Source organism: Antennarius striatus, chromosome 3, assembly GCF_040054535.1.
Source record: "Antennarius striatus isolate MH-2024 chromosome 3, ASM4005453v1, whole genome shotgun sequence".
NCBI lineage: Eukaryota > Metazoa > Chordata > Actinopteri > Lophiiformes > Antennariidae > Antennarius > Antennarius striatus.
In genome coordinates, this window is record NC_090778.1 from 28,189,921 (window position 1) to 28,202,658 (window position 12,738).

Consider the following 12,738-nt stretch of genomic DNA (forward strand, 5'->3'; position numbering starts at 1 on the left):
AGGCAGCGCGGGGGGAGAGAGAGCATCAGTCAGCTCACGCTACTGTGGCTGTGCAGCAGAGCACACACATCAACACGCCCCCTTCCTCTCTCTCTCGCTCGCTCGCTCTTTCACTTTCTCACACACACACACACACTCACACACATACACACACACACACACACAGCAGTGCAGTGTGCAGGACGTCTCTCCTGAATCCCAGACGCTCCTTCTCTCTTATTCTCTGCAGATGCATGCCATCCCGACTAAAACGCCCCCCAGCTGTCCACGTGCTTCGCCCCGTTGCCTGATGAGCAGCCATGATGGAGGCCGGCAAGGTCATGTGAGGATCCCGGTACTCTCTCCTGCCCCCCACCTCGGCCTCTGTTACCCCCCCCTGTTCGTTTTGGTTCTGTTTGGTGGTGCTTCTCAGCTCTGTCCCACCTCTCCTAGTTACAGGTCATTATCTCACAGAAGCCCCCCCCGAGGCACCGCCTGTCGGTGATTGATGGGCCAGTCGCACGCAGCACCATTACTGTCCAATCACAGATCAGGAAATCAAGCGCAGAGGGGTATTAAAGGGGATTATTTGGGCCGTCCGGGGTTTTTCTCACTGCGGGGGGAACCCAAGCATGTGGCGTTGCTGCCCCCTGTGGCTGACAGCAACATTACACTATGCTGTGTGTGGGGGGGGGGGGGCAGCGCCAAAAACAGATTTGCTTTCCTCAGCCAGGGCGCCTAGCAACCGAAGCAGCTCTTACCTCTATGGAGCCGGCCCTCCCCCCTCCGCCGGGACCCTCCCTGCAATCCCAGATGACAGTTCATATTGCTCAGTGGCTGTTTGGAACTAATGTCACACACGGATGATGTCACATGGCCCCGCCCCTGACCTCCACCTGGTGTGTAAACACATGAAGGGGGAGGAGCTAAGCCCTCAAAACGCATCATGACACCAGGTGTGAACGGCAGGGATTCACGCTGACAACCTGTGACTGGATTCCTGTGGATGCTGATCCCAGGTCTCTGAGTGGCTTCTATTTTCCATCATAATCACATGTCAAAAAAATTATATTTACAGCTGATGTAAATTTGTTTAGAGTTACATCGTTCTGGATTCTACACCGGTTGTCAAAAACAAAAAAAAACACAGAAAAATAAAAATCAGTCATATTCCTCCACTTTACGTCTGTCGGCCACAAATACTGGAATCATTACATCACTAGAAAACTGTTAAAAGCACATAATATGTTACTGCAAATAAATTAGAATAAACATATAATATCATATTATTAGCCTGCAGCAACCCCCGTGATCCACAATGAGGAAGAAGCAGCTGAAGACGAGACGGAGACGTTTTTTCTGTACTATATTAAAATACGAAATTTAATTGTTTGGAAGCTTAAAATAGATTCATATTAACAAATATTGAAATGCATTCATACATAAAGTTAATTTGATGTTGTTTTTCTCGACGTACCCCTGAGGTTCACCTGTATTCAGTGTGGAGGACACAGATAAATAAGGTGTGTGAACACAGGGATGCAGCTGCTGGGCTACTTGGCTTTATTCTCTCCAGTAATGATTCACAGGACGCCTGCATGCCTCCCAACGTGAGAAAGGAGCCAAACCTGTTCAGACAGCTGTCAGAGGACGTCAGGAGGCAGACCGGGAGCTCCAGGAGCTCCAGGAGCTCCAGGCCTGCCTCTACGCAGCTCGCCAACACACATTTAGGGGTGTTAACAACTGTTTTGACATTCCCTTTTGTGAAAGGTTTTGTAAATTTAAAAAAAAAAGTGAGAGGTGCAACAACAACGTGGGGAATGACGGCAAGTAAATATAAAGAAAGCAAGATCTTTTGCATTGAAATATTGATCCAGCCAGACAAGATTAGCATAAAATAACTAAAGAAACGAAGGCAGTGAATCATGAGAACAAATATCAGATATTATCTAGTTAATAATCAATCAGATCCTGTCTCTCCTGCTGTTCCTATGCAATCCATGGAGCGCCATGTGGTTGGCATCTCCACTGCCAACCACATCCAAAGATTCCATTTAAATCAAACACAAGACGCTCATCAAGGAATATTTTACATTCCTCCTCCTAAGTTTCCCTAATGACACCGATCTGTTCCCTCCATCCAAACGTGTTTCTCCCTCTGGCTCACAGTTGTTGGTGACGACTGGAAAACCTTCCACTACTTTTGATTAATGTCTCTGTGACGGATTTATGTCTGGCCATTAAAGCCAGCAATCATTATTATAATCATTCTAGAAGCTTCATAATCCAGCATGGAAACAGGAAATAATGTCGATGAACGTGTGATTTGTGTGCCGGTTCATTGTTTACAGTAACACAAAAAGATCAAATTTAGAAATTATTTACATTCTCAGCTTTGAGTTTCTTGTCTATCATTATGTTTTGTTCTATTTTGGATTCTGCACTCGAAATGTAACTTTTCTGTCAACAGGATTATCATAAAAACAGCACCAGATAGAAAGTTAGGGCGTCTATTATTATACAAAACGTGATGAAAAAAATCTCAAATGCCATTATTTAATGCTTCATTTAGCAGAATGTATATTACATAATGACATATCTTCACAAAGAAACACATGGAGTTAATTTTAAAGCCTAACTGTTTGTTTGTTAGCTCAAACTTCTGCACAGGAAGTCGAAATGCGCTCTAGTGACGTTTAAAAGCTCATGATGAGGTCAGGCGGTACCTTATCTGAGCCTCTCACGCAGCTCCTCTTCCTGGACGTGGCCGAGCCGTGTCTCTGGCTCCACACCGTTTCCCCCTGAGAAGGCTTCAGGAGTCCGTCCACCCTGCAGCTCTTCTGACAGCCCATCGTCCCCTGCAGACAACAAGTGAAGCCACATCACATCCCAGCGACGTATTTCCCATCAGACACCGGCGGTGACCTACCATGACAGAACGGTTTGCATGCTTCCACGCTGCTTGTCACGGTCAGCGGAGCCGGGTGATGTCATAACTCCAGCATGTTCAGATTATAAATATCTGTGTTCAGCAGCGGTTACATAATAAAGGATGTTGGATTACTGTCGGTAGAGGCGGACAGAAAAGAACAAAATAGGATGAAAAAAATCACACATATTGGTGATTTATAAGAAGAGCTGAAGGTAAGTTGTTACATTAAGGTTGTGTGCTTTTCTCACTCGAGTGCACACTATTCTTTTAGGGTAGAGACTACAATGAATCTATTAACTGGAATAAAAAGCTCATATGCTGCTAATAACCTGTGCACATCCCTCTTGTCTTCACCTGCTGCATCTTCAACAATCACATGTGGAAAACAAATTATCATACATTAAATCCAACAGACGCGCGAGCGGCTGCATCTCCAGCAGAGCTTTCTGTGTTGTCTGTGACACGTTTAATGGGATTGGATGATGAGATCATTTTATATTTCTTTTTAATGTTTGAAAACACAACCTCATCTCCTCATCTTCTTCAGTTGTTTAGCAGAACGCTGCAATAGTCCAGAAATATTCTGCGGTCTAATAAACGTCACCTGACTTCCATCAGCATGGGGATGCATAGAAAAGATTCGGCTGAACTGTACCATTAAATTTCATGGTAGTGCTGTATTAGTATTGATTTGGTGCATATCTGACAAACACACATTCCAGATCAAACTGGCTCCAGCTCGACTAAACACCCAGGGGTCCAGCAAGTTCCAGTATCGGTCTCAGCTTTCAGACAGAGCACTCCATGTAACTCACCGTTGTCATCATAATATTTAAAATGAGAAGATATAGTGAGAGCAAAGTTACGGATGCACACACACTTGTGCCTGTCAAGGGAACAATGAAAATCCACCTACTTGACAATTTCTCTCCAGGGGCAATTAAATAACAAGACGTAACAGAAGGTCGACTCATCTGTTCACGCTGAAGTTGAAGAAAATGAGAAGAGTTCAGGTAAAGAAAGAACAAACTGGACAGAAGAACATTCACAGCTGGAGGTCACCACAATCATGAAATTTAACGATTAGTAAAGTTCACACAAAACTTCTTTCTTTTCCCTTCATAATACAATTATAAAATATATATGCACAGTAATAACAGTATAAACACCGTGTAATGGTGGTATTAAAACTCACAAGGAAGAAGAAATTATTGGTCACATTTACATTTAGACATCCTGCCCTAATCTGACAATCTGGATTGTAATGTGAACTCAGTCAGAGACTCAAATCAGATTTGAAATAATGAATTTAGTTTTTATAACATTTCTTTTTTACAGAGTCCTGAAAATAAATAGTGCCATGTTAAAGTAAAAAAAGACAAAAACTGCTACCAAAAATAACTTTACCGCCGTAGAACCTGAAATCCTGACAGTGCGCATGCGCAACGAAACAGCGCCGACTGCATTTCCTGATAAATAAGGTACGTAAACTTATTTGGCTATCTTTGTTTTACATTTTCTGTGTATTTTAAAAATGTTTTATATCGCTGAGTTGGACTAATTCTAGTTAAAACAGTCAAAAAGACGCAGCTCGTCACAAAATATCAGCAGCGGAAGTATTTTTTTAAATGATACAGGCCTCTATAGCATTAAGTTCATTAGCATAATTAGCACAACCACCCACCTTGTCTGGCAAGGCTCCGCGACTCGGCGCGGCTCCCCGGGGGTTCCAGACCGGGGTTCGAGCGCCTCTCGGTGGGGGAGGCGATTACCGTTCATTGCTAGCATTGATTTGAAGCAATAGAAACTAAAACTGGGATGAAATGACGTAGCTGAATTTCACGCTGAAAGTTCTGTTATAATTCCGCTATGAAGCACGTGACGTGGGCGTGGTTAGGGTAGGAGCCCGCTGTCCTGGGTTCAGCGACTCCACCCACTATGGAAAATACCGGAAGTGCTTTAATTTAATGATTTCAGCTCCAGATCACCTGATGTCTTTATTAATATCTTATCTTCGTGAGTTGGAGCCGTTTATTTATGCATATGATAGTTTATACATAATAAATTAAATTTTAAAAAGCCTCCCTTAAATTTTTACTTTAATCTACTTCAAAATTTAATGGGTTCACTGATGTTCACTAAATCAACAAGCTTCCTGAAATTTATTAAGTAGTTTTCTTGTGATCCTGCAAACAGACATGGGAAAAAGTAAATAGAGCCAATGTAATAACTGATTAATTATTGATTGAATAAAAGGCAGAGCAAACAAGAAGGTCTTCAGCCCAAACTGAACAGAATAGAGTGCTGTTGCAGAGCTGCAGTTCTGTTGGACTTTCCTCCACCGACAGAGAGCATACCTGTCTCAGATGAACTCTACAGCATTAAGTGCTTTTCATATGAACAGCAGTATTTTAAAGTCAATATTAGACAGTAGATGTTTATATTATTTTCACAAGTTGTAGTGATCAACTCTTTTATTTGTTTGTACAATAATTTCTGTGTCTCTAAATGCAAGTGAAAATGATCAGAGTGCACAGCATAGGCCATTCTTGAATTCTAAAGCTGGTTAGGGCCTTTGACTCATTGTTTTTAACTGCAAACTCCAGTCCCACGGGAGCCTTTCAATAAAATCTTTATTGACAATTAACAATAGCAAGACCAGTCCATGCGGGGTGATGGGCCTGCTCTGATGATCGAGCCTGGTTCACCACCAACAAGGAAGATCTAATAAGGAAACAACAAAACAAGGCAGTAGTAAAAATAGTTGGTCAATTAAATACTGGCTATCAACGTAATATTTTCAAAAAATAACACTGTTTACAACAAACGACCCCTTTACAACAAACAACCCCTTGAAACTTTCAATTTGCCAAAGCTTCAACATCACCAGCGTTACTCATCCTACAAACTGCTGTGTCCAAGTTTAATCACTGCCCATAATATCAGCTGACCTGACGTCCAGGACCTTAAAACACCCCCGTGTGCAGACTTTCAGGACGTCCGGGGGCCTTCCACTCTAAGTCCGCCTCCGAAGTTTCCTTTGATTTAATTCAAAGGGAGAAAAGAACTCTCCCTCAGGGGACCGGCTTCCACTTTCTTCACTAATCTTGTTTGGTTGATTACACGGAAGTCAAGCACTGTGTGCAAAGTGCTCATTAGTCCTGAAATAAACAGCACTCAGTGTTTCTGTTTTCTTCTAAACAGAGAAACCTCCAAAACAAACTCAAATTCAGAAGCGTCTGAAATTTTAAAAACATCTGAAGAGTGTAATTTATTGAATGCCACCACTTTCATTATAAACAGCAATAAATGCATTCTGCAATTATATTTTTCTCTTTATTTTTTAATTACATTAATTCATGTCTGAATTTAAAACACAAGACATAAATAAATATAAAAGAATGGAGAAGTGTGCTCTTGATATAACGTTGCAGTATGTCGCTCTTTATAACTAATATTTCAGTCATCACACTTTATGATGGAGATAAATGCAGTTCAGTAAATTACAGTTTCATGTTAAACGTCAAGAATGTTTAAAATTTTTAATAGTTGACAAGGAAGTTACAGCGAATATAATTTCTATTTCTATAGGACTCCTGAGCTGCAGCAGTTTTACATTCAAATCACACAAATAGTAAATATACAAAAGGATATGAAAATTGGAGTAAACATGAAAACACATCAGTTACAAAGACAATTACAGTATTTTAAATAAATAGGCTGAAATTTTGGGAAAGACTTTGATTGGTATAACTCTGTAAGGCACACAGAAGCTGAAGCTAGTGGCTAGTTAGCTTAGCTTTGCAGGGAGACAGGAAACGGGGGAAGCAGCAAGCACGTTTCAGCCTCGCGTACAAAATAAAACATTCAAAATTAAAACCCCGGACCATCAGTTGTGGTTTAACGGGGATCTTCCTGCCGCGAACTCTGGGGTCTCTATTTTCCGCTTGTTGCCTGGCAACCCACGTTGGCGAGATGTGTGGCCATTTAATAATTTGGCCATTTTCTTTACCTTATACTAGCTATGTGGCTTCTATGTGGTCATCGCTTCATATCTATTATAAACAAGTTGATTGATAAGATCGTGGCTCTCAGTGACAATTTTATTAGTCCTAGAACTTTTATATTTGAAATAGTTCTCTGTTACATTTAAGAAGCTAATTTTTAAAAAATAATAATACCATAACAAAAAGAAATCCAAAAGCTAGGTGGCAGTATATACTGTTACTGATTTTGTTGACTCTGTTTAACATAAAAGAAATTCTGTGCATATCGGCTAACCAAAAAAAAAAAAAAATTACAAGAGAACTTTTCTGAGAGCTAGCATAATGCCAATGCTGTGAAATGTGGGAAACACTTTGTCAAACAAATTGTCCCATGTTTGAATATTTTGTTTGATTTTTGTTTGATTTTTTTTTATTAAATGTTTTTTTTAAAAATCAAACAAATTGTCCCATGTTTGAATATTTTGCACTTCTTAAATGGTTGGATGGGTTCTGTCTAATGTCCAATTTTTTTTTCTGATCAAATATAATATCGCACAATTGTTCATAGTTTTGATGTATGGCCAAAAACACTGAAAAAAAATACAACTTAAAAAAAAAAACGCTCTTTCATTCTTTCATTACACCCCAGATAAAATTTGGTATATCCCCTCCAAACTTCTTGGACATTTCCTGACATTAAATGAAGGAATCATCGTCTCAGACCTCTAGAATGTGTCCCACAGCATCAGCAGCAGCATCACTGTTGACATGGCAACCACCATGAGGGTTCAGAGATAAGCCGGTGAGACCGACAGCAGACGGCCGATGTCTTTTTTCATCTCCTTCTTAGGCCACAAACTTATCAATGAGACAACAAAGGAGAGCGGCGACAATGAAAGCTAACTGGTTTTAATTCCCCCTAACTAGTCTCCCCTCTATGCTTTACACGTGACGGTCAAGAAGCCAACATGGCACACTGGTGTCAGTGTGTGAACGTGGTGAGCCGACAGTTGTTCTATCTACACAGAATGATGAGGTCTGATGGTGCAACGTGGATCACACAGGTCATGAGATCCTCCATGTAATGCTGTTTGATAGTGGATAAGGAATCAGGAAGCTGAACCGTCACCCAAACGCTCCCACTGTTAACATGAGGAAGAAGAGGAAACCTGCAGCTCCACGTGAGGCGAAGAGGAGACGTCTCTGTCAAAGAGAAAAGACGAGTTCAGCGTCCAAACAGCTTAAAACAGGCATGGGCAGACTCCGGCCCAAGGGCCATGTACGGCCCCTTGGGCTTTGTAATCCGGCCCGCCAAATGTTTAAGAAATAAACAGAGTTGTAAAATAGTTTTTACAACAAGTCTTGCCTTTGTTTGTTTAGCTTCCTGTTAAAGACCAAATACATCATTTGCATTGGAACAAAAACCCTCTCCATCCATCTGCTCCTCAGCTGGCCCACCGATCAAATTATAGAACTCCTGGTGGCCCATTAGTCAAAATGTTTGCCCACCCTGGCTTAGAAGTGATGAAGTATTGTCTTGCTGCAGAGACGCTACGTCAAAAATCACAATTCTTATCAATATGTGTCCAATCAGATGATGTTTCACCTCAGCAGCGTTCAGTAGCCCTCACACGGGGGGTTTGGTTAGACCGACAGACAAGCCCACAATGAGTGCAACCACAGCCAGCAGGACCAACAGAGCAAGGGCCAGGATGAGGTATTTCTGCCAGAGGGAGGACGACATTGTTTGTCCACATTTGTGAATATTTTCATTTGTGATGATAATCAGGAAGGACGACGTACCCGACGGGATTTTTTCTGGTATCTCAGTGCTTTCTTGGTCTCTTCCTTCGCTCTGCAGATGTATTCGGCTGCGTTGGAGACGTTCGTCTCGATGTTGTTCACCATCTCGCCCTGCGAACGAGTTGAAACGCTCTCATTGTCTTTCAGCGGCTGATAACCGATGAGGAGCTCCTGAGCCGTCTTACCTGAGTTTCTACCAACATGGCCATGTCCATGAACATCTCGTGGAGCTCTCTGATGCTGCACTCCAGACGCATGATGTCCTGGTGTCGGGACTCGATCTCGTTTAAGGCCTGGCGAGTGATCTGGGAGTCTGAAATGATCTGGGGGTGAAAGACGGAGATCCCAGGTAAGAAACGTGCATCGTGATGACATCATCACACTCGGGGCGTGGCACATATGAATGGGGTTTTTTTTTAAAGTCTGCCTCAATATTAACTCATTCAATATTTATTAGCTCAAGATTGAAGATTTATCTCGCAAACAAACACAAAAACAAACAGCAGAGGATCGCGACACCTCCACGTCTCCCCTCCACCACTAGATGGCAGCACCAGCTTTTATTCGCGCTACATTTACTGCACAGAGAGAAGCTCACATCGGATGTGAAGATGGATGGATTTCCACTTTCCAACATGTCCTCCAGCTCTTCATTGGTGGTGACTCTTCCAGCTGAATAAGAAAAACAAACAGAACTGATCAAAATTTGATTGATTTCAAAAAATTTGACGGTCAGTTCAGATTTTTTTGCTGTTGTTGATGTAAATAAACAACACGCTAACAAAGCATCACAATAATAAACACACTAATAAAAACAGAAATAAAGAAATTCTCATTTACTGGGGTGTAGATTTTTAAATTTTTATTAAAAATTGTCAGAATTTTTTTTTCAATTTCATCAGTTTATTCAATGAATTCTTTCTAATGAAATATTCTTATACAAGCCGGGCAAACTGATGCTTCCTGCCCCGCCCCCCCCACTGAAACTATAAACAGAAGTGTTCTTTTCCTGAAGCCCCTCCCCCTGCAGCACACCTCCCTCCCCGGGGGAGGGACACGCCCCTGTGCAGGTGATGCCACACACCTTATTTCTCAGTGGAACCCTCGCCCCGCTGACGCCCCCCCCCACCCCCCCTCCATTTGACCCCTTTGACACGTCCTGAGGTCCTTCACGCCGCCGCCGCCGTCGGCCGTTCGTCATCGAGGTGAACTGGTGTAACACCGGCGGCAGAGCCCCGTTTCCCGGGCGACACAAACACAGCGATCCGTCTCCGGTATCAGGCGGCGCTCCAGCGCAGAGAACTGGAGCCTCTCATTAATGCCGCCGCTGGGACCGAGGCCGACGGCGACGGTTTGGCCTCTTGTCTCATGTTACACGTATGTTGACAACACGGCTCCCGGCTCACTCCGTGTTCACCTGACAAACACCTCAGAGCATCCTCAGGCCCCCCCCTCCTGCCGCTGAGCCTGAGAAGGGGGGAGGAAACCGGTGCCGTCTGTTTCCTGGATCCCGTCCTATACGTTCATTATTTATTCTGGTCAGAGACTAGTAGCCCCCACCAAACACCCCCCCCCACCACCAGGGTCCGGCGTTTGTCTCTTACTGATCTCCAGCTGCCTCTGGATCCTCCCTTTGCTCCTTTCCCGAAAGAACACTTGGGTTTCGTTGTACTGGGTCATGACCTCCACGAACTTCCTGGACAGAACCGTGTGCTGAGGACCAACAGGACACACACCTTCAGCTGGGGACGACATTCACACCTGTCCAGGTGTGAGAGAGCAGCCCGACCCGGCCGGGTGGCGCCTGGCCTACCTGCGTTTTTTGGATCCTGACGTCCACCGACGACCTGCTCACCGGGTCGTCTTTGGGAATGCCTTGCTCCATGGCTTCAGACAGAGACACGGCGTCAAACCGATGCTTTCACACCTTCACAAACGTCACTTCTTTTCAACTCACATTTCAGTTTGGCTCGCAGCACGTTGGCGTTCCCTTTGATGGCGTTGGTCAGCGCGTCCAGCTGATCCTTGGTCCCTTCGCACAGAGAGGAGACGCGTCAGCCGCACGTTTGTAGATTAGGAACAATAATGTCATCACTGACGCCGACGCTCCTGTAAATATTAGATCGACTCTCGCTTCATCCGTCCCCTGGCAACCACCTGGTGGGAACGTTGGAGAGGTCCGAGTCGATGGCGTCTCTCCCTGGTGGCCGTTAACACGTCTCCAAAGTCAAAACCTTCTGATGTTTAACTAAAAATATTTACGGAACCTTTTATGAGTTTAATTTTTGTTCCGGTTATGACTTTATATGATCCTCTGGAAAATCTAGTTTCTCTAGAACGACTATCCAGGGGTCACATGATGAGGGTCGGCCAATCTGGGGACTGGATGGATTAGCAAAAGGGACACATTCCGGGTTTTTTTTGGAATATTTTTAAAACATTTTCCTCCATATTCTACGTTTTTCAACGACGCAGAAACATCTGAACAATTTTTAAAAAATTTATTCTTTGTGACGATTGAACGGAAAACTGAGCAGACCTGTGGAGGTGATTTTATAGTTTTTGAGCCTCTAAATCCAGTTTTTGTGGCATTAAATGTCTTTTAAATCCCCCACAAAGGGTAATACAGATAAAGTTTGACCCACTGATTGTTAAGATTTCCTCAGTGGGGGGGTTCTGGAGCAATAAAGGAATAGTATCCTTCCGGCCTGGCATCCGTTCACCTTATAGGAGGAGGAAAACGCGGGTCGCTCTTACTGTCGTCCGGGTGGGGCGCAGACAGGATCATGCTGTGCATCCTCCGCATCTCCTCCACCTGCTGGGAGATCTTCTCGATCAGAACACGAACTTCTTCCACCTAAAAGAAGCAGGAGCGCGTCAGAGTGGGGGGGGGGGCGCCTTCATCCCGGAGGCTGGAGCGATACGCACCTTCCTGAAGAAGCTCTCCATGAAGACATCCCTGTCCACCGCCACCGGGACGTCCTCCTCCGCTGGGGGGGTCCTGCTCTGGGGGGAGAGGAGACACAGTGTGGGAGGGGTTTTTGTTCGAACCACCAGAAGCTCTGAACCCGTCGGACTTACAGTCAGCTCGGCCAGCCGGTCCTTCATCGCCCCGGTCGGCGCGCCTCCGGCCCAGGTAAGACTAGTGGAACGACCGCTGGCGCGTCCTGGAGGCCTCCATGTTCACAGCCTGGTGTCAAACAGCCGAGAGAAGAGCCCCGGAAGGTCTGGAGTCTGTTCCAACGCGGTCTAAAATACAAACACGGAGAAAAAGCGTCACAAAAGAGACGCGGATCCGCCGCGGTGTCGATGGTTCCCACCGCTGACGCGTAAAAGACGCGTAACTGATCCACAGTAACATCACCGGGACACGCCTTTCCCCCCCCCCCCACCCTCTCTCTCCGCCAGGGGAGAGAAAGTAGTCCCCCCCCTCAAAGAATTGTCATAACTACACTAAATGCGCGTAATCAGATTATATTTATAAAGATATTAGTATGTGATCAGTAAATAAAAACGATCCTTTCAGGGACGTGGGGGGGGGCACCTGCGACAGGTGAGGAAGCAATGAGTACCCCTGCCTGCACACGAATATTAAATATTAGCGTTTCAGATTCGTTTATTCAAGACACGCACGGTGGAGCTGGACTCACAAAGCTCCAGAAATGTAAAACTGTCTGAGTTGTTGTAAAATTATTGAATTATAGTTTATGCAATCTCGGAAATGTTCAATTTGCACTTTCCAAGAATTTATAAAGACAGTTCAGACAAGTGATCGTGTTTTAAACACATCTTGTTCCTGTGGAGTCTCAGGGTGTCCACACGGTGGCGCTGTTTGCCTGAATAGAAACGTTCCTGCGTCTTGCGGTGCTGCCGGTGACCGGTGGAGGTGAGACACTCGTTGTTAGTTCTCAGAATTGGAAACTTGTGTTCGGTCACATTTCTGTCTTATTTAAGAGCCAAGTTAAAGTAAAGATTTCGTCTCGTCTGCGCCTCCGGTTTTAAAACCACCGCTCCAAATATCACCTGAAGAAGCGCAAG

The 12,738-nt window shown here is 44.2% G+C and overlaps 1 protein-coding gene across 3 annotated transcripts; it reads right to left on the minus strand.

The window, feature by feature from the left end:
* Positions 1–6,250: 6,250 nt before the first annotated feature.
* stx2b (syntaxin 2b) lies at positions 6,251–12,017 on the minus strand. Of its 3 annotated transcripts, XM_068310401.1 has the most exons (11): positions 11,782–12,017; positions 11,629–11,706; positions 11,458–11,557; positions 10,658–10,732; positions 10,514–10,587; positions 10,305–10,413; positions 9,299–9,372; positions 8,886–9,023; positions 8,701–8,811; positions 8,504–8,620; positions 6,251–8,100 (listed from the first exon to the last, which is right to left on the minus strand). In XM_068310401.1, exons 1-10 carry the CDS (start codon positions 11,806–11,808, stop codon positions 8,525–8,527), a joined length of 882 nt encoding a protein of 293 aa, XP_068166502.1. In that variant the 5' UTR covers positions 11,809–12,017; the 3' UTR covers positions 6,251–8,100; positions 8,504–8,524. The 3 variants fall into 3 exon arrangements, with proteins under 3 accessions (XP_068166502.1, XP_068166504.1, XP_068166501.1); XM_068310403.1 differs by having other exon boundaries at positions 6,251–8,620; positions 11,629–11,701; XM_068310400.1 differs by having other exon boundaries at positions 6,251–8,620.
* Positions 12,018–12,738: the final 721 nt, after the last annotated feature.